Source organism: Ovis aries, chromosome 15 (genome assembly GCF_016772045.2).
Source record: "Ovis aries strain OAR_USU_Benz2616 breed Rambouillet chromosome 15, ARS-UI_Ramb_v3.0, whole genome shotgun sequence".
In the NCBI taxonomy this organism is placed as follows: Eukaryota; Metazoa; Chordata; class Mammalia; order Artiodactyla; family Bovidae; genus Ovis; species Ovis aries.
In genome coordinates, this window is record NC_056068.1 from 44759477 (window position 1) to 44778709 (window position 19233).

A 19233-nucleotide genomic window follows, 5' to 3' on the forward strand; every position below is an offset into this window, starting at 1 on the left:
GTTGTGACTTGTAGTAGACCCAAGATCATTTTCTGAGTAGCTGTGCTTGAGGGGGACGCCAAGCCTGCTGATGGCAGAACCCAAAGTGTGCAGGTTACTGCTGAGGAGCGGCCATTATGGCGACACCGAGCAGGGCCATCTCCAGGCTTGGTGACCTCTTGGGCCCAGCCTCTTCCTTCTCAGCTATTTGTTGCCCATCGTGAGCTATTAACACTGGTGCCCACTCTGATTTCTCTCACAAGTCTTTCTGGGGTGACCCGCTCTCCATGGGGCCAGCACTTTGCAGAGCTCCCCCTTTCCAAATCTGCACCTCATCTTGACTCTCATTTTGTTCCCCACCGAGCCCTGCCCCCTCACGCCCAAGTCAGAGTAGAGATTTTCAACATGTCCCATAGTTGAGAATAACATCACGGCAACTTCCTACAGACATGACTATCGTGACCTTGACCTTCCTGGTCCTCTTCAGTACGGAGCCTTGGAGGCACAGATCGTGGCTGTGCAGCTGCCATCACAAAACACTGATGACACCAGTATGAGGGGTCAAGTCCAGAATCCCAGTCAGATACACTCCACAGGCCCAGAGGTGGTGAGGTCCCGCAAACGTGATCATGTGGGAGAATTTTCCCCAGAAACTGAGATGATGACAGTTGTCAAACATATGGAAACTTGTGTTCTATTTTCTCACTGGGGATAAATCCCTTTAAATATAAACTTGAAAGGATTCTTTCATGATGCTATTTTTTTCTTAAATTAAAAAAAAAAAAAAAAAAGAAATCACATGAGATGAAACTTCATTTAATCTCCCAGCCCAGCAGGAAGAGCTGATGTTTGAGTCAGACCTGGGAAGGGAACTCCTGAAGCTTCCTTTTACACTAATGCCCCATCATTTGGGGCACCTGACACACCTCATTCCCGGCCCTGAGGGAGGTAAGTGCAGTCACCCATCAGAGGGCTGGCCTCTCTGGCTCAGATCCTGCTGGCGGAGTGTCACAGAGTTCAGCTCACGGCCCTCAAGGGGGAGTCCCAAGCTCTCCCCAGAGGTGGCTGCAGATCCATGTTAAGCTAGCGTACACGGTTCTGGTTAGGAGACACCCCGGTCCCTCCGCCATGAGACGCCCCACACACACATGCTCCCATATACTTAAGTGTGGTGCCTACAGGTGACCCCTCCCCGTGGGCACAGTCCTGGCCGCAGGGCTGGGGCCGGGCCACACCGTCGCCAGCCGCCACCTCCTCAGGATAGTCCCTACTGAGGGAGAGGCGCTCTTGCATCTGCCTGTGGATGTCCAGCTGCAGCCTACACATCTGCTCCTGCAGCTCACTGATCACATTCAGAACCGACTGTAGGAAGGAAGAGAGAGGAGAGAAAAGCACTCAGGGTCAGTCTGCGCTCGCACACGGAACTCCCTGGGAAAGCAGAACAGAAGGACGGAAGCGTGCGGCGGGGCACCCAGGGGACACTGTCCACGATCACCTGCTTTCTTCACAGGAACCAAAAGATGCGGTGTTTTCCCTCACCTGCCCCATCCACAGGCCTGTCTTGCAATTTGAACTACGCCCCGCCAATGCCTTCGTGCCGTACTGGGGGCCATCATTACCTGTCCGGGTCCGAGACGCAGAGTCCAGCAACACCAGAGATGGGCATACATGTGGACACACCCCTTCTACACACACCAACTCCCCCCCCCCCAAATATACCAACACCTGAGTACCAGGGACATACAGCACACAACACGTTCAGAGGTCCCAACCCTAAGCACTCCCTCACGCCCAACACCACACCTGACTCCTCTGAAGCCTCAAGAACATTTTGGCCTTTTATGTCAACTTCGGAAAAATACTGCAACTTTTAGAATTCATACGTACTTAGTTCTGAATCTCTTGGACTAGCAGCTCCACTGGGCTTTCCTTTACCTACTCCACAGACATTTAGTGGCATTCTTCAGGGACCCAAGGCCACAGTAAGCAGTGGCACTCATGGGTGAGTGAGGAGAAACACACAAATAAAAACCACAAATGGTTATAAGTGCTATGCCAGGAAGACAGTGGGGCTTTCAAAGAGTGGTGAGGGACTAATTCTGCCTGGGTCAGGTCAGAGATGGGACAAGTCGCAGTGATGTCAAGAAGGCACATTCTTGACCCCTCACCTGGGTGGGGGTAAAGGAGACAAGGAGTCGGGAACTGGGGGATATGGTAGATGACGGTACTGCTCACATCAACAAGATACCCGAGAGGCTGGGGAAGACTGTGGGCAGAGTGAAGCAGATGGCTGGCAATAGATCTAGACAGAGCCTAGGGTGGCCGGGGTGGCAGCCAATCACAGTGTTTGGCCCCTTTCTGCCCACCTTCACTGACGTTCTAAGCACCGTGCTGAGGGGTCTAACTCCTGCTCCCTGCCCAGGCAGGCAAGGTTTCCATCCCCAAGAGAAACTGTGTTTTCTTTAAAAAGAAAGGCTCCTCGCCCCTAACCTTGTCGGGTCCAGGTGGCAGCTTGGGGCTGAGAGGACACTGGGCTTGGGCTCGCCAGCCGCTCCACTTGAACCTGGGGAGCTACACTGCAGGCGTGGCTGTTGTGAGCGGGCCCCTGGCCTCCCGGCCACTCTGCCCTGGAGCTAGCTCACCCAAACCAGCCTGGAGAGGGCCCCACCCTGTCTTCACCCAGAATCCGTGACAGAAGGCAGGCCGCCCTGGGCTCAGCTGACTTTGGTAAACAGCTTGCATGGCGCCTGGCACACAGGGGCCTTCGATAAATGGGAGTTCACTTTCCCCCAGTGCTTCTTTTGCCACCAAGTACTTGACCCGTAAGGAATGAAGGAGACAAACTGGGAGAGCAATCACAAACATCTCAAGGTCACGGGACATAGTGAAGGCCCGCGTGACATTGATCGCTGACAACAAAAGCCCAGGCTCGCTTCCCATACTGGCCACTCTTGCAGAACCTTTAGTCTCTCCTAGTCACTGGCCCCGCCTGTCTTCAGACCTGTTCTTCTCTCGCTTACGTAAGTTTCAAGAACTTTGGTGCCCTCACTCTTCTCTTGCTCCCTTCATTGGTGCCTCTCTCAAGTGAGGGGTCTAGACCCACTGACCCTGATTTTCATCACCTCATCCCCATCTCTAGTCTCCAGGCAAATGAGCTGGAGCTCTGTCTCCACCACACAAGGGGTCAGTGCCCGCCTCCTGGTCAGATCCAAACACGTGTTCTCCGTCCTCAAGCTGCGTGCTCCCTCTTTTTACTCCTTACCTTCAGGAACTCTGAACTACTCAGGTTCTTCTGGCCTCTCTTTTACTCTTTTCCTGCCAACTTATCCATCACTGCAGCCTGTGGGTCTTCATGAATCCCAATGTCAACTGACTTGTTTAGTTTTTCTTTGGCTTCCTGCCATCACAACTTCAAGGCCTTCTATTTCAGCATCCAACGGACTAAAAATGCTCACCAGGCAGGAAGACTAAGGGCAGATAGCATGACTCTCTACAAAAAAAATCTTCCTAGCAGGAACCTTAAGGCACTATTCATTATCATTTGGGTACCAATAAGATGCTTGCTCCTTGGAAGAAAAGTTATGACCAACCTAGACAGTTTATTAAAAAGCAGAAACATTACTTTGCCAACAAAGGTCCATCTAGTCAAAGCTATGGTTCTCCAGTAGTCATGTATGGATGTGAGAGTTGGACTATAAAGAAAGCTGAGCACTGAAGAATTGATGCTTTTGAACTGTGGTGTTGGAGAAGACTCTTGAGAGTCCCTTGGACAGCAAGGACACCCAACCAGTCCATCCTAAAGAAGATCAGTCCTGAATATTCATTGGAAAGACTGATGCTGAAGCTGAAGCTCCAATACTCTGACCATCTGATGTGAAGAACTGACTCATTTGAAAAGACCCCAATGCTGGGAAAGATTGAAAGTGGGAGAAGGGGATGACAGAGGATGAGATGGTGGGATGACAGAGGATGAGATGGTTGGATGGCATCACCAGCTCAATGGACATGAGTTTGAGTAAACTCCAGGAGTTGGTGATGGACAGGGAGGCCTGGTGTGCTGCAGTCCATGGGGTCACAGAGTCAGATACGACTGAGCAACTGAACTGGTACCTATTTTGACATTCATCCTAAATTCCTATATCTTATCCACAAGACTATCCCAAGCAGTGTTTCCACATGTGATGCCTCACTAAAGTGGGCATTTTCCAGGCCTAATGCTGCAAGATGTACTCCTGGCCAAACCAGTGAGGCCCAACAGACATGACTTGCTCTTAACAAACACAGACCCCTACTTTGTCTTCTAGCTTCTCACAAACCATCACAGGGTTGACTTCAAACTCAACAGACTGAATTTTGTAGAACCCTTCTTTCTTTGCCATTTTGAAAAAAGAGGAGGAGGAGAAAATGGTTACTTCCAGTTCTTCAGCAACTCACAGATTTCTCAGATTCCTTAAAATTCACTCACAGCAAGCACCTGTGCACCTGTGAGAAGCGTCAGCGGAACCAAGCCCATTCTTTCTTTGACCTTCTCACTGAGCAGGGAACTTTAAAGGGAAATCTCCCTATTGCCCTCGGCACTGTCCCTTTGAGTGGGGTTTGCCCTTCCTGATAACTTCATACAGGTGCACTTTTATTTGTCCTTTCGACCTTTTGAACAAGCCCCTTTGAAAACTAGTTTCTCTCAAGGTATCTCTAAGCTTCTCCTTTTTATTGGTATTATTTGTGAGGTTACACAGTCAGAAATAATTATATTTCTAAGCAGTTCAATATTTTTGAGTCATCTCTTCTTTGTCTGAACTTTCAAAGCTAAGCTTTACCAAAGTCTACAGTGCATGGCAGTCTATGAGTTTCCCCTCCTCCACTGTCATGAAGTCTCAAAATAACAATGGCTACTCGCTCCCAAGACACTCTTCACTTCTACTTCATAAACTAGTTTCTAGCTTTGCTTTAGCATTAGAGCCAGAGTGGGAGTTTTCCTGGTTTATCTACATTCAGGGCAGAAACTAAAAACAAGAGGGGTAGGGAAGAAGCAAAAACAAAAAGCAGCCTTTCAATACTTAGGTGTTTAGCTGGAGGAATCTTTTGAAAGTAAAAGTGTGAGTCGCTCAGTCGTGTCCAACTCTTTGAAGCCCTGTGGACTGTAACCCGCCAGGCTCCTCTGTTCATGAGATTTCCCAAGCAAGAATGCTGGAGTGCACTGCCATTCCTTTCTCCAGGGAATCTTCCCATCCTAGAGACTGAATGTTGCTGTCCTGCACTGCAGGCAGATTCTTTACTGTCTGAGTCACTAGGGAAGCCTAGAGGAGTCTTTTTAGGAACTCTCCAAATTGCTGCTCCCTCCCATTCCTGCCCTTGTCTGCCTCCATCAGCCTGGGGATCTGGATCAGGAGTGCACCTATTTTCCTCCTCCACTTCCTGTAACCACGTGGTGCACCCCAGCAATTCTGGAACACTCTCCCCTCAACCTCCTATCCATGTGGCAGCGCTGTTCTCCAGCATGTGCATCCTCAGGCCTGCCACTTCAATGTACTTTAAAATCCTTTATTTTCAGAGCTAGCCCATTTCCCCTCTCAACAGGTCTGTCTCTCTCCCATACGGTGGAGCCTTTTGTAGCAGTGTTTCCATTCTCGGGCCTCACGTCATGAAGTCCAGGTGACATTTATGAGGTTCTAATCACTACTCTGTAATCTCAGCTCATTTTATTTACTCCTCCTGCTTTGCTAACCATCAAATTTCTCTTTTTTTAATGATACTTTTCTGTGAGAGACTACTGGGCAGCTCCCATAATCAGTCTTTCCTATCCTATCCTACCTGTTAAACTTGTTCACAGTTTTACTTAGCTGTTTTTCTCCCTCTTACTTCATGCTCAGTTTAGTACCATCCTGGCACTCTGACATGTCAGGGTGGGAATACCACCTCCACACCTGTCAAAAGGTCAAATGCATGTACCCTTTGACGCTTCAATTTCACGTCAATATTTTCACACATTTACAAATTTATTCACAACAGCATTACTTATAAGAACAAACACTTGGAAACAAATGTTCTCCCAAAAAGAGAGAAATGGCTAAATAAATGGGGGTAGAGAGTGAAATAATATATAAATATAAATGAGGAAAGAAAAATTTTAATGTGCTTGATATGAAATGAACTCTGCTCATTAAAAAAGAGAAAATCTAAAGTTATGTGTATCTGTGCAAAAATGAGGAAGATAATCTATCCACCTAAATTTGCTTATCCATATATAGGATAATTCTGAAGGATACAAAACAAACTGACAACACTGGCGCCTGCCTGCTGGCTGGGGAAGAAGAGATTTTACTGCATATACCTTTCTGAGCTCTAAACTTATGAATTGTTGGAGTATATTTCCTATACAAATAAAAATGAGTAAATAAAATAAAAACAAGAATAGTAAAACTCTCCTAAGTCAGGCTAGCGCCTCTCGGAGCAAACACAATCATGCCAGCCTTTGCTCTGTACTCCAAGTCCATCATTCTGATTGGCCCAGTTCAGAAATCAGAACCCTTCCTTTCCAAAGTCCCACCCATAGAGAGAAAGTGAGCATTACAACAGCATCTGTGCTATAAGACATTCCATTTTCTGCCAGGAAATCCTAGAGACTGTTTCTGGGTCTCTCTCTGATATTCCTGACCCATCCGGTGACTCCATTTCCCAGCACACGCTGGGTCCCTGGTCCCCTTTTGGAAGGCTGCTCTGGTACTACACGCAGAAGGGGATGCAGCTGCAGGCTCCCTGCATAGCCAGTGCTGGAAGCCAGATGCCCTTCTCCAAGGAAGATCTCTCCAAGGGCCATAACTCTGTAGGGGCGCAACCCAGAGGTTTTCCTTTGTCTCTGGATCGCTTTCTTTCATGTCCCATCCTCCCAGTTGTGGTATCTATCACTTTTCGCACCGGTCACTTTTCCTATCATCCTACTTTTCAGGCATAAACCTAACAGACCCAAACATGGGTCCCCTGAAATGACCCAGAACCACCGCAAAAGGCTCAGAGGAAAAGGTACAGTAAACAGGAAACCCAGTATTCACCCACGTCTCATAAGGGTCACCAGCGACTCCTGAGTGAGCTGGCTGTCAGGATTGTATTCGTTTAACAGGAAACCTACTCCTCAAAGTCCTCAGGTTTATATATGAACATTTGTAATCACTTTCATACTGACTATAGGGCAGCAGGATACTGGCTTAGGATAAATCCTGAGCTACACAGAGAAAGTTTGTTCAGATCTGACTACCTCAAAAGAAAAAAGAAAAAAAAAAAAAGGCTTGCCTCTTTCAAACTGTAAGCAATCAGGCCTTAGGCTAAGTACATTCACTAGAAAAATAGCAGCAGCATAGGATGAGAAGCAACATTCCCTTTAATCATGTTACTACGCCCTCAGTGACCTGAGCTGGCCAAACATCTCACACAAAATAAACACCTTCACGCACAGGACAATAGTGCAGCTTAAGCAGCCCTCTGCATGGCTCTGAGCCTCAGACGCTCCAGAGAGTTACAGACGGTAGTGTTGGGTCTGAACACACCAGCAAAGATCCTGTTCAATTACAAGAATGAGAAAGTTGTTTCAGGTCAGGGGGCTGGTCACTGAATATCACAAGTTCAACGGCCTGAAAAATTCCTCCACGTGGAAGGAAACCTAATGCTTGTACTAGCAGCTGGGAAGGGCTGTTATCTGGTAGAACTGAGGCCAGGGGCTTAGGGCTTATGGTGCCCCATATATGAACAGCCTAATGGAAAACAAAAACAAAAACTCAGACTGAAAAATAATCCTTCAGAAAAGAAAAATTAAAGCAAACAGTAAAATGACTGTATTAGTGGTAAGTGGCCTAGAAGTGGGGGCTCCCCTTCCTTCTCCAGAAAGGAGCTGAACTGATTCAGCTCAGTGCTAACCCAGCATTCTGCTGCCATGAACTGACTCTCTAAGGCCCACATCCACTACAGTGACTGGTTCAGAACAAAGCACTTGAGCGAAACTAGCCCAGTGAGATGCAATCCTGGGGAACCTTTGAAAGAGAAACTCTCTCTGCAGAGGCCACTATAGTAGGATCTAAGGCTAACTTTGGCCACCTTCGTCACACGTGGGAGAGCCTTCCTGAGAATAAGCTGATGCATGCATGCTCATTCATGTCCGACTCTTTGCAACACCATGGACAGTAGCCCGCCAGGCTCCTCTGTTCACAGAATTTTCCAGGCAAGAATACTGGAGCAGGTTGCCATTTCCTTCTCCAGGGAATCTTCCTAACCCAGGGATCTAACTGGCATCTGTTATACCTTATACATTGGCAGGTGGATTCTTTACCACTGAGCCATCTGGGAAGCCAAGAACAAATGAGACATTATACCTGATTTCTAACGACATGGTAAAGCCAACTGGATCTAATGTGATCAGCTTTTGAAACCCTAGACTGTTCCAGTTATGTGACTTAATAGCACCCCCCCCCCCTTTCGTTTCTTTTCCTTCCTTCTTTCCGTGGTTTTGGTCTCTATGATTTTAAGTCTTCTGCCCCCAAGCCTGAATGTATATCCACATGTGGTCACATGTCTTGAAATATTGGTAAAAGAACTCTAAATCTGGAGAAAATGCAGTTGCTTCTCTCTGGACATTGAAGAAGTATAGTCTATTCAATTGACACTTCACACAGAGAGGCTTTCAGTCTGTGTGAACTCTGCAGTAGGTCAATAATGTAGCACACTCAACAACACAATCAGCAGTAACTAATAAAAGCTTGCTATCCAGCACTGTGCTAAGGACTGTGCATACACATGATGTCCTTCCGTCCTCAGAACAACTGAGCAAATCATATTACTAATCTCCATTTCACAGAAGAAGAAACACAGGTTTGGGGGCGGGGGTTCAATTACTTTTCTAAGATCACAGAGCTACGGAGTAGCTGAGCTTGGATTACAGCCAAGAGATCTGATTCAAGAGCGTGTACTCTTAATCCCTGGAAGATAGTGTCCTCAGCTTAATGGAGATAAATTTTCTTTTGGAAACTATACTTCTTACTATTATGAGCATGTTCTCAAAAGCAACACAAGGAATATGCCCCACATATTAGCAGTGTCTCCATCGCCAGCATTTACCCAGTGAACACAAATGTGCCAGGTTTCAGGGGACAATGATGTCTGTGCTTAATTGAAAGGAACAATGTCCATCTTTAGATTTTAGATATTCCTTAATGGAAGCAAGGATGCCAGATCATACGATACAGACTTAACTTTTGTTATTTTTTTTTTTCTGATTTCATAAGATAATTACCCAGTTTACAGATAAAGAAATGGAAGTTCAGAGAGATTAAGTAGTTAACTTGCTGAAATTCAAAGAGGTATTAATCAGTTAGGTCAGTTAATTGAGCCAAAGCATTTCTAAACCTAAAGGCTACTCTTCTTGTCACATCTCACAATGCCACATCTCAGAATGCACAGTATACGAATAGAGAGGCTTGTGGGTAGAGACACACAGAAGGTGGATGCTCCAATCAATGGCATATGAAGCCTAAGAAAACAAAACCAAAACAAGTCACAGGAAAACATTCTCTAAGAGAAAGCCTGTGTACAGGCTCACCCACAGGAGCCATCAGGAGAAAAGAAACACAAAATCTAGGGGTTGCAACTGGGTCACTGAAATGCATATTAAAGGATGTCTCCAGACTCCATGAACAATGACAGTGGCCATCCCAGCACATGGTCATCTCTCACAGGAGACCTCTTATGCCCCTCTGAGTCTTGTCTGCTCCTTTCCATCCTTGCCAGCAGCCTGAGGTAGGATAAAGCCTAGAGCCAAAATGGGGTGGTTTGGGCACTGCTGAAATCTGCAGCCACAGCAAAACCTGATAACTTGGTATTAACAGATCACTGAGTCTCTGATGCATAGATGTTTCTGGCACTCAGTGGCTGTCAGGCTTGGGGTTGACCAGATGGCCTGAGGCCACATTACGATAGCTTCCCCTGATCTGAGCTTAGGACAGTATGGGTGGTTTATCACACTCACCTCTGCTTTTTTCTGCTTCTCCTCCTGCTCCTTCTGTTCCTTCTCCATGCCCACCAGCTTGAGCTTCAGCTCAGACACTTCGGTCATCAGATTGAGCTTCTGGGTCTCAAGAGATGTACGACTTAGTAGCTCCTGCAGGCAAAAACAGATCTCAAAATCACAAAGCTCCATAGCAGTAGGAACAACTGTAACTCCATGCATAGCACGTAAGGCAGTCTCTACATTGTACATTGAAACCGTTACATGTGAGTCACACTGGAACAGGCCTGGGTTGATGGTGGATTACTCAGGGATTGCACAGTCCCTGATGCTATCCTCTGTGCTCTGAGAGTCAATGTGAGCTATGTTTCTCAAGAAAACACATTTGTCCATAGAAACCAGGTTAGACAAAAATTATTATTTCCAGGTTAGAGAAAAATAGATGGGTTGGCTCAGAGAACAAAATTTCTCCATGTCTATTTTTAAAGCAAAGGCAGCAGATTCTCTGCACCAAAATAAACAAACAAACAAAAAATAAGCTAATGTTAATAATATATGTTTCAAAACCAAAGTCTCCATATCATCTCCTGGGCTTAGTTCAATATTCAGCCCAGTCTTCCACACATCTCACTGTTAAGACCTCGCTGCAATGAACCTAGCAGGGAGCTAGGGCATAAAGCAGATATTCGGTGATTATTTACTGAATGGTTATAGTATAATCTTCTGTGATATATATCTTTCCTAGTAGTCCTGCCAAGTCTAAAGCAGCAGCAGACAACAACCTGCCATTAATGCGTGCACTTAATAAGCATAAATAAGATGAAAAACAAAGGTGATAGGCGAAATACCTGCTTAGCACTACTAGGAATTATGAAGGGTCTCAAAAGCCAGGCGGATCTCCCACAGTCCAGGGGTAACATTTCTCCATGGGCAAAAAGGCAATGTTCCACAAGATCCCAAATCCTGCCACCCGACAGACACTGGACACACAAGTCCTGGCAAGGAGACTATGATACGGCCCTCAGAGGCCCTAAAGGCAACCACTGACATGAGCAGGTGGAAAGGGCATCCTGCCATGGTCTGAACTTTCTGTGTCATCTTAAGCAACCCAACCCTAGTACAAGAATGGTGATCTCAACAATCTGACCCTACAGCCACAAATGTGTTCTGAACCGTCTTCAACTCATAAAACCAAACCACACGAGACACAGATTTTAACTTGGACAAGATGATTTCCTAGGCCAAGGACCGTTAGTATCACTGAAAGCCAGGCTACAAACCATCCATTTGCTAACCTGAGAGAGTAAGTATCGAGAACCCAAAGAATTCAGCAAAATGAGCTTTGCACTGGTCTGAGGAGGCCAGCTCTTCCTGAGCCAGCCAGATGTGAAACTGGCTTACAGGGCAAAGGTGGGGCCCCTTGGTCATGAAGAGTTAGCCAGATAAGGGAGCCCAGTGTTGAGAGCAGGGGTGGGTGGACACAGATTCACTGAGTACCTCCTCTGTGCTCAACACTGCTGGGTGCTTTACATATATTGTCTCAACAAACCCTCACCCAGGGACTAGGCAGTCAACATTATCATCCCTATTTCAAGACGAAGAAACGAGCCCAAGATTTATTGGTCCTTTCATCTACTTGAGGCAGTTTGCAAATAGACAATTCAAGTTAAAAAATAAACTGTAAAAATTAAATCAGGTAAGGAAAGAAGATGAAGCCAGAGTGGCTTCTGGCATAAAACTCAGACCCTAAAGTTCTATTCTTTATCGATGATCATTATTATCTATATTAATGCTTTTGAACTGGGGTGTTGGAGAAGACTCTTGAGAGTCCCTTGGACTGCAAGGAGATCCAATCAGTCCATCCTAAAGGAAATCAGTGCTGAATATTCATTGGAAGGACTGATGCTGAAGCTGAAACTTCAATACTTTGGCCATCTGATGCAAAGAACTGACTCATTGGAAAAGACCCTAATGATGGGAAAGATTGAAGGCAGGAGGAGAGGGGGATGACAGAGGATGAGATGGTTGGATGGCATCACCATGAAAGACATGAGTTTGAGTAAACTCTGGGAGTTGGTGATGGACAGCGATACCTGGTGTGCTGCAGTCCATGGGGTTGCAAAGAGTAGGACATGACTGAGTGACTGAACTGAACTGAAAGTTCTATTCACAGCTAGAGATTAAGTACAATGTGTGTGAATTTCCCAGCCAGCAGTGCAAAAGGAAAAATGGATGATTCTAGAAGTCCAGATCCATAGGATAATAACAATTGCTTTGGAGTGCTGAGAACTGAGACAGTTTTCTTCCATGAGACTTCAATCATTTGTTCAACTATCAGATGCCAAGGCCTAGGGACAGGAGAGTTAAAAACACAGCTCCTGTGGAGTGCTTGAGTCTTTTAAGATGGTATTTATGCAGTCGTCTATTGACTAGTGGTCAAGATATAAGACAATATCTTGACCTAGATATTGACCCAATATACAATATCTTGACCCAATCCTACCAAGACAAGTGGGATTCAAAAAAGCTTCATAAGGCATCTCTCTTAAAGATAAGAATCTACTCTGCTTCCTTTATTGCCAGAATCCCTCTGGCTGTTTTAAATGCCAGGTTGTAACTGGTCATACCAATGTTAAAGTTGACAAGGATAATGTTCAAATTGGTTGCATTAAAGTTCCAATAGCATTCCAATTGATAATGGCAGTGTTCTGATTGGTCATACTAACCTTCCAAGTGGACATTTCAATTAGACACACCAAAGTCTTAATTAGAAACCTGGGGTTGCTTAATTTCACATGGTTTACTGTTAGTAAAACTTCTACCTACTCTCTCCTAGCTTGCATCTATTAGCATGTGCTTCCCCCTTTCATTATCATCATCCCAGTCTTTGTCATTTATATGGAGAAGTACCATCCTAGTCCCTGAACTCAAAATCAGCCTTCGCCAGTCTTATCCCAGCCCAGCTCCACCTCCTCATCTCCAAGCCCAGCACAGTCTCCAGCCATTGTTGTGTGCTACGACCTCTATCCTAATTATCATGTGTGTGCTTAGTCACTCAGCCATGTCCAACTCTTTGCAACCTCATGGACTGTAGCCCGCCAGGCTCCTCTGTCCATGGGATTCTCCAGGCAAGAATACTGGAGTGGGTATCCATTCCTTTCTCCTGGAGATCTTCCCAACCCAGGGACTGAACCTGGGTCTCCTGCATTGCAGGCAGATTCTTTACCATCTAAGCTACTACTTGACCCTCATCTTGATCCAGAATGTATGTGTTTTGCTTCTAAAATCTTCAACTCTGAAATTCTCTCCTCTAGCCACAATACTCTGACCTTTCAACTAGCACCTTTACTTACTCAAAACATCTTTAATTTTGACTTCTGTGGCTACTAGTTACTTAATAACTCTCTATTTTCCTAGTTTATCAACTTCCTTTATGCAGTATTTGCCTCCATAGCCACCGTATACCTTAAGGCTTGTCATCTCCATTGTGCCATTTCTGCACCAGAAAATTCTCCCTCCAACTCATTCTTGCCCCTAGGTCTGAAGTGTTTGCTTCACCAGTGCCCAGTCCGTGCCAAACCTCAGACTGTTGCCTATGTTTCCACTCCCCATGGCCTGAGAACTGCTGGTAAAAGTCACTTAATGATGCCAACTTGTTTCCACACAAATTTACTCTATCTAATTACAGCTGATATTCCAACACTGCCTGGCAAAACTTGTATTCTTCTCTGGCTGGTTTCTTTCAGAGATTGTTCCAAATCTTTTCCATTCTCTTTGAGCTCTAAACCCCACCCTATTCCCCTCTTCTCAAATAACCTCTCCTTGTATTTACTGAAAAGATGCTTAAAGATCATCTGATCAGTCATTGAATTTGCATCCTTCTGTTTCAAAGTTTCCTGGAAGCCCTCATTTCTCTCTCTTGAATCATGTCCCAGAGAAAGCAAGCCCACAACTCCTTTCTGAGGCTAGCCTGACATGACTGAACGCAGCAACCATCAGAACCTCTGTGAGTCTCTACCATCTTAAGAACCGTTCCCGAGTTTCACAGAAAAGAACAAAATTCTGCAAAGCAATTATCTTTCAATTAAAAAATAAATTAATTAAAAAAAAAAAAAGAACTGCTCCCGAGCCCAGTAAGTTTCCAGGTTGCACAATAAAAGCATATGTTAAAAGACACATAGATTCCAGGATTTTCTTCTGAACTGCCCCAGTTGACCCACCTTCCTGTGGCTGAACAGTCCTCCACGCCATCCTCTCTCAGCCTGAACGAAGACTCAGGTTACTCCCTGGTTAATCAGTAGCATTGGGCTTTGTTCTAAGTCCTAGTTCTGTTTCTCCCTCTAGCTGGTAGAGCAGAGTGAAGCCTGCTCTCAGGGACCTGGGCCCTCCCTCACCTCTGTACTGCCTTTAGAGGAAGTTCCCACCAAGTCTGGCCTACTCCAGGGTAGGGCCATTAATCATCCGGATCTGACAGGCATTTAATCTCTCCCTCACCATCAGCCTCCATCCCTCAGGCTATAAACATGATCAAATTTCTGACATTTGAAAGAAACCTCCCTCTTGACCTCCTTCCCCTCCAGCGACCACCGTCAGCTCCCTAGTGCTCGGACTGGGCAGGCATACTCTGTGTGTGGTGTGAGTGCGAACACTGGCTCTCTTTCTCTCTCCACTCCCTTCTTCCCCTCACAGCCAAGCCCTGAACAGAATAATCTACTCTTGCTGCCTCTTCCTCATCTTCGTGTTACTTCTCAAGAAAGCGTCTGCATGCCTGCAACTCAGCTTCGGCCTTCAGCGGGCAGAATACAGAAGCCGTCCTGGCTCCGGGGATCGATGCCCACACTTTCACTTCTCAGCTCTCTACCCACTGACTCGCCCTGAATCCTCTCATCAGTGTAACTCCATCTTCCCTTTCCATTTCCCTGACCTTTCTTTTTCCCTTTTTCCTGTCATTTGCTAGCTTCTTTTATCCTGGTTACCCTTTAAGAATAACATTCTTGGATCCTGAGCACCCATCCCCAAGACTGGAGTGATTTCTGGGTCCAGCCTATTTGTCTAGAAGGTTCGGCACCTACTCAGACCCACAGGGTGGGATTCTGCTGGGATCTATCCCAATCATACAGCTACTATAATGGGTGGGGTGGGGGCAGTATGAGCAGGCAGGGGGCTGATGAGAGGCAACGATTTCATAACGTCTGCTCTCCTGATTGTTTCAAGGCTGCCTCTATAAATGAGAGAAGGCAGGGGATAAACAGAGGGTGGTATGAGACGAGGGTGGTTTGTGTTTCTTACTATGAAGGGCCATGAAACTGGATAATGAAACTTTAGGGAGAAAACCAATGAATAAAATTATCACCCACCCCCCTCACTTCACCACGACCAGTAATCTCTTCCAGAAGGGCAAATACATCTCCTTTCTTGGAGATGAAAAAAAAAGCTTCCCTCTCAGAGCAAACGGTCATTTCCTTTTTCCAAAGCTCAGAGTCTGAGTGGGGCTGATAAAAAGAGCTTGCCTTTCAACTAGACTCTCCTTAAAGGGCCACATCTTGAAGTAATTACCTCCATCTTTAAGCATGGAACCTGACCCAGGGACTTACTGGCCAATGATGGAGGGCTGTAGCCAGACTGGCAACCTGAAACCAGAATGAGAGTTCGGGCCATGGAAAGACTTGAAAGGAAAAATGTGTCCCTTTGCCCTTTGAGGTAAGAGGCCAAGGCCTTGCCAGGAAGTCTCTTTCAGGGAGAGGGGCTCGTACTCAAGCTGGATTTGACTCAGTCCCCACTAACTAAATCATCTCTCTGAACCTCTGTCCCTTTACTTTATCTGTAAAAAGGGGTAAAGCACCTACTTCACGTTGTGGTCTGGCGATTCAACAGCAAATGAGATAAACCTGAGAAAAGCGGTCGTCTGCCTCATGAATCTCCCGTGGGGAGTTTTACGGAACAACCAGCAAATCCCTGTTTTCTTCACTCATGACTCAAGTGGCCTGTCTCCTTGGACAGATTTGTGTTCCCACAGGAGCATGTGCATAGCTCTGTTTAATGTCCTTTCTGAGGCAGAAATACCTCCCTCAAGGTGCTCTTTAGGAATTTATGAACTGGGTGCTGACGACGCTTTGCTGTGTTCACACATCTGGGCACATTGGTCCCTCACTCAACTCAGGGGCTGGAGCTGAGCCTGGGTCCCTCACTCTCCCGGCCATTAGGCGATGGTCCAATTTTTTACAAAACTGGAAGAACTGTACTACAGCTCTAAGAGGTGGGCAGAACAGAGTCCATACTGTCATCCTCAGTCTCTATAAATAAGAACAGAGGTTCACTGACTTATCCAGATCAAGCTCAAGTGTTAAATCTGCAGAAAGTCATGTCTGCAGATTCCAAACCCCCTCCATTTGTCATTCTCCATCTCTCACCTTCCCTGGTGGCTCAGAGGGTAGAGAATCTGCCTGCAATGCAGGAAACATGGGTTCGATCCCTGGGTTAATTTTCATTTAAATTAGTTGCATGGCAACCCACTCCAGTATTCTTGCCTGGAGAATCCTCATGGACATGGGAGCCTGGCGGGCTACAGTCTCTGGGGTCGCAAAGAGTAGGACATGACTGAGTGACTAAGCATAGCACACACCTCAAAAAGGCAGCCAACACAAATGAGGTTACCTGATGCCTAGAGCTCCAGGTCAGGTAGGAGGACTGAAATAGAGCCAGGGGGCCTTCCAGTTTCCCCAAAGCTGGACTATGTCTTCCAAGGAGCTCTGCAGGTTTCCTCCTCCCACCTCGGATTCCATATCCTTTCTTCTTCTTGGCACTAAACATGGCTTCTGTTCTTGACATTGATTACATCTGCTGACGGCCAGTCTCTGGAAAGTACTCCCTTTGGCTGCCAGCTCTGTATGAAAGCTCATCTCCACTGAACGCACTGGCTTCTTCCCTGAAATCATCACCCTCTGGAGAAGGGTCAGCAATCAGAGGCAGAGGAACCTCCCAGAGAACCCAGGGAGGCAGCTCTAGAAAAAGCCACCAGGGACTTCATGACCTGCTTAAGGAACCAAGGGGCAAATCTCAGCCCTGTGGGCTCCATACTCAGACCAGTGAAAATAGACTCAGGCTGTGGCCCTTTGAAGACCCACTTGTACATTTCCTGGGTGAAAGGTCAGGGCAAGGTCAGGCGTGTTGAGGCATGCCTGGGCATGCCCAGGCATGTCCGGACATGTCCCGGCCGAGAGTGCTGCAGACACGCCCCGGAGACGGGCCGGCAACCAAGCCGACCAATCAGGAGCCGACACAAAGCCCTCACCGCCCAATCAGGAGCTGACACGGAGCCCTTGGACACCAATCACTGCTGAGCCCGCGTTTTCTTCCTTATATGGGAGCCCCGCCAGGGCTATAAAACCCTTCCCCACCCCTCACACCTCGCAGACTCCGCAGACCCCGCAGACTCCCTTTGCTTCGCAGACCCCCCTCACTTCCTTGCTTACCCGCCCCCGGGAGTTCTGCCCGAGAGCAACCGCCCAATAAAAGGCCCTGATCAACGGTCCATAGGGGTGGCTCCTTCTTCCCACAGCGCTTCTTACACTGGGAAATGTTTCTTCCTAATGGGGAAGGTTCCCTGGGGAATCTAGACATGCTCAGTGAGTCAGAGACCATACAGAGTAGGTGTTATCACAGTCAGTCCTAAGGAGTATTTATGGATGCTCTGTTCCCACCCTATGTTCTTCAACAGACTACAGATAAGAAGTATTTTGCCCTCAAACGTATCCATAATCTATGTGTATCTCACGTAGCCCTGTCTCTGTGCTGATTCGGTTTGGTCCTGGTTCACTTGTCTATCCCTACAGGTCTTCATGCTCTCCCTTTCTGGAGACCAGATGGTTAAGTGTGTAGAAGAAAACAGATGAGAGCTAAGAGATCAGTAGTCGTGTACAGATGTGAGAGTTGGACCATAAAGGAGGTTGAGCGCTGAAAAATTGATACTTTCAATTTGTGGTGCTGGAGAGAGTCCCTGGACAGCAAGGAGATCAAACTAGTCAATCTTAAAGGAAATCAACCCTGAATATTCACTGGAAGGACTGATGCTGAAGCTCCAATACTTTGGCCACCTGATGAGAAGAGCTGACTCATTAGAAAAGACCCTGATGCTAGAAAAGATTGAGTGCAGGAGAAGAAGGGGATAACAGAGGATGAGATGGTTGGATGGCATCAGCGACTCAATGGACATGAGTTTGAGGAAACTCTGGGAGATAATAAAGGACAGGGAAGCCTGGTGTGCTGCAGTTCATGGGGTCATAAGGAACTAGACACAACTTAGTGACTGAACAACAACAAAGAGATCAGCACTTAGGAGAGCGGGCAGGCCAAACCAGGCTGAGGGGTCCTTGGCTCACAAGTCAGGTGTGAAACTAACTTCCTCCCTCTTGGGCTCCTGGAGGGAGGCTGACAGTGGTCAGGAGAACAGTTGTGGGGAGAGACAGCACAGTGGGGTTTGGAGCTCATGGATGCACAGGGTTTGGGTTACATGGTTGAGTATGGGTTTCCGTAAGTCCACCCTGCCTCAACAGTGGTCTTCCAGCTGGCCCAAGGGGCCAAGTCTGGAATCAAGATCAGAGGTCCATGGGCCAGGTTTAGCCTGATGGTAAATATTGTGTGGTTCAAACTTTTTTTCTTTTTCCCATTGGTTGCCATTAAATTGGCTGCCTTTTTTTTTTTTTTTAACACATTATTGGGGATTTTTACAGACACTAATACCTGCTGCAGCTGATTTGTTATGTTAGTGAATAATATTGAAACACTCCAGTCAATAACATTTAGGGAACAAAAGACATATTAATATGTCTCTGGTCAGTAAGATGTTAAACTAGACCAATCTTTAAATCCTTATATGTGAATTCCCAGCTTCTTGTGAAAACTGGAACATCTAGCAATACTGGGCATCCACGGGTGGTCAGCTGCCACTTAAGACAGGACTTGTTCAAAGAGCAGGGCTGCTAGGAACGCATTTCCAAGGGAAGCAGTGTCCATGTGCAGTCAGCAGGCCCCATGCTCCTTCAGAGCTCCTGGGCCTTTAACAGGAGGCCAGGTTGGCTCAGGTAAGAATGGTCTCGAGGGCTGGCAGAAAGAGGCAATTGTTTGTGTCCATTTTCTGCCTCAAAGACATGAGTCATGCCTGCTTCTACCATGAGCCCGGGGCCCAGGATATCACAGTCAGATCAGGCAAGTCTCTGCCTGTCCCCAGTTAAGAGGACGCTTATGTACACACTCCAAGCTATAGATGG

At 46.6% G+C, this 19233-nt stretch overlaps 1 protein-coding gene across 20 annotated transcripts in view; it reads right to left on the reverse strand.

Annotated features, from left to right (window-relative positions):
- Nucleotides 1–19233, reverse strand: part of PPFIBP2 (PPFIA binding protein 2) — a 163692-nt gene that overhangs the window by 48951 nt on the left and 95508 nt on the right. For all 20 annotated transcript variants that reach the window (XM_042233096.1, XM_060399948.1, XM_042233094.2 and 17 more), the window contains one exon: nucleotides 9989–10120. In XM_042233096.1, coding sequence (XP_042089030.1) covers nucleotides 9989–10120 — 132 coding nt within the window. The remainder of the gene's footprint in view (nucleotides 1–9988; nucleotides 10121–19233) is intronic.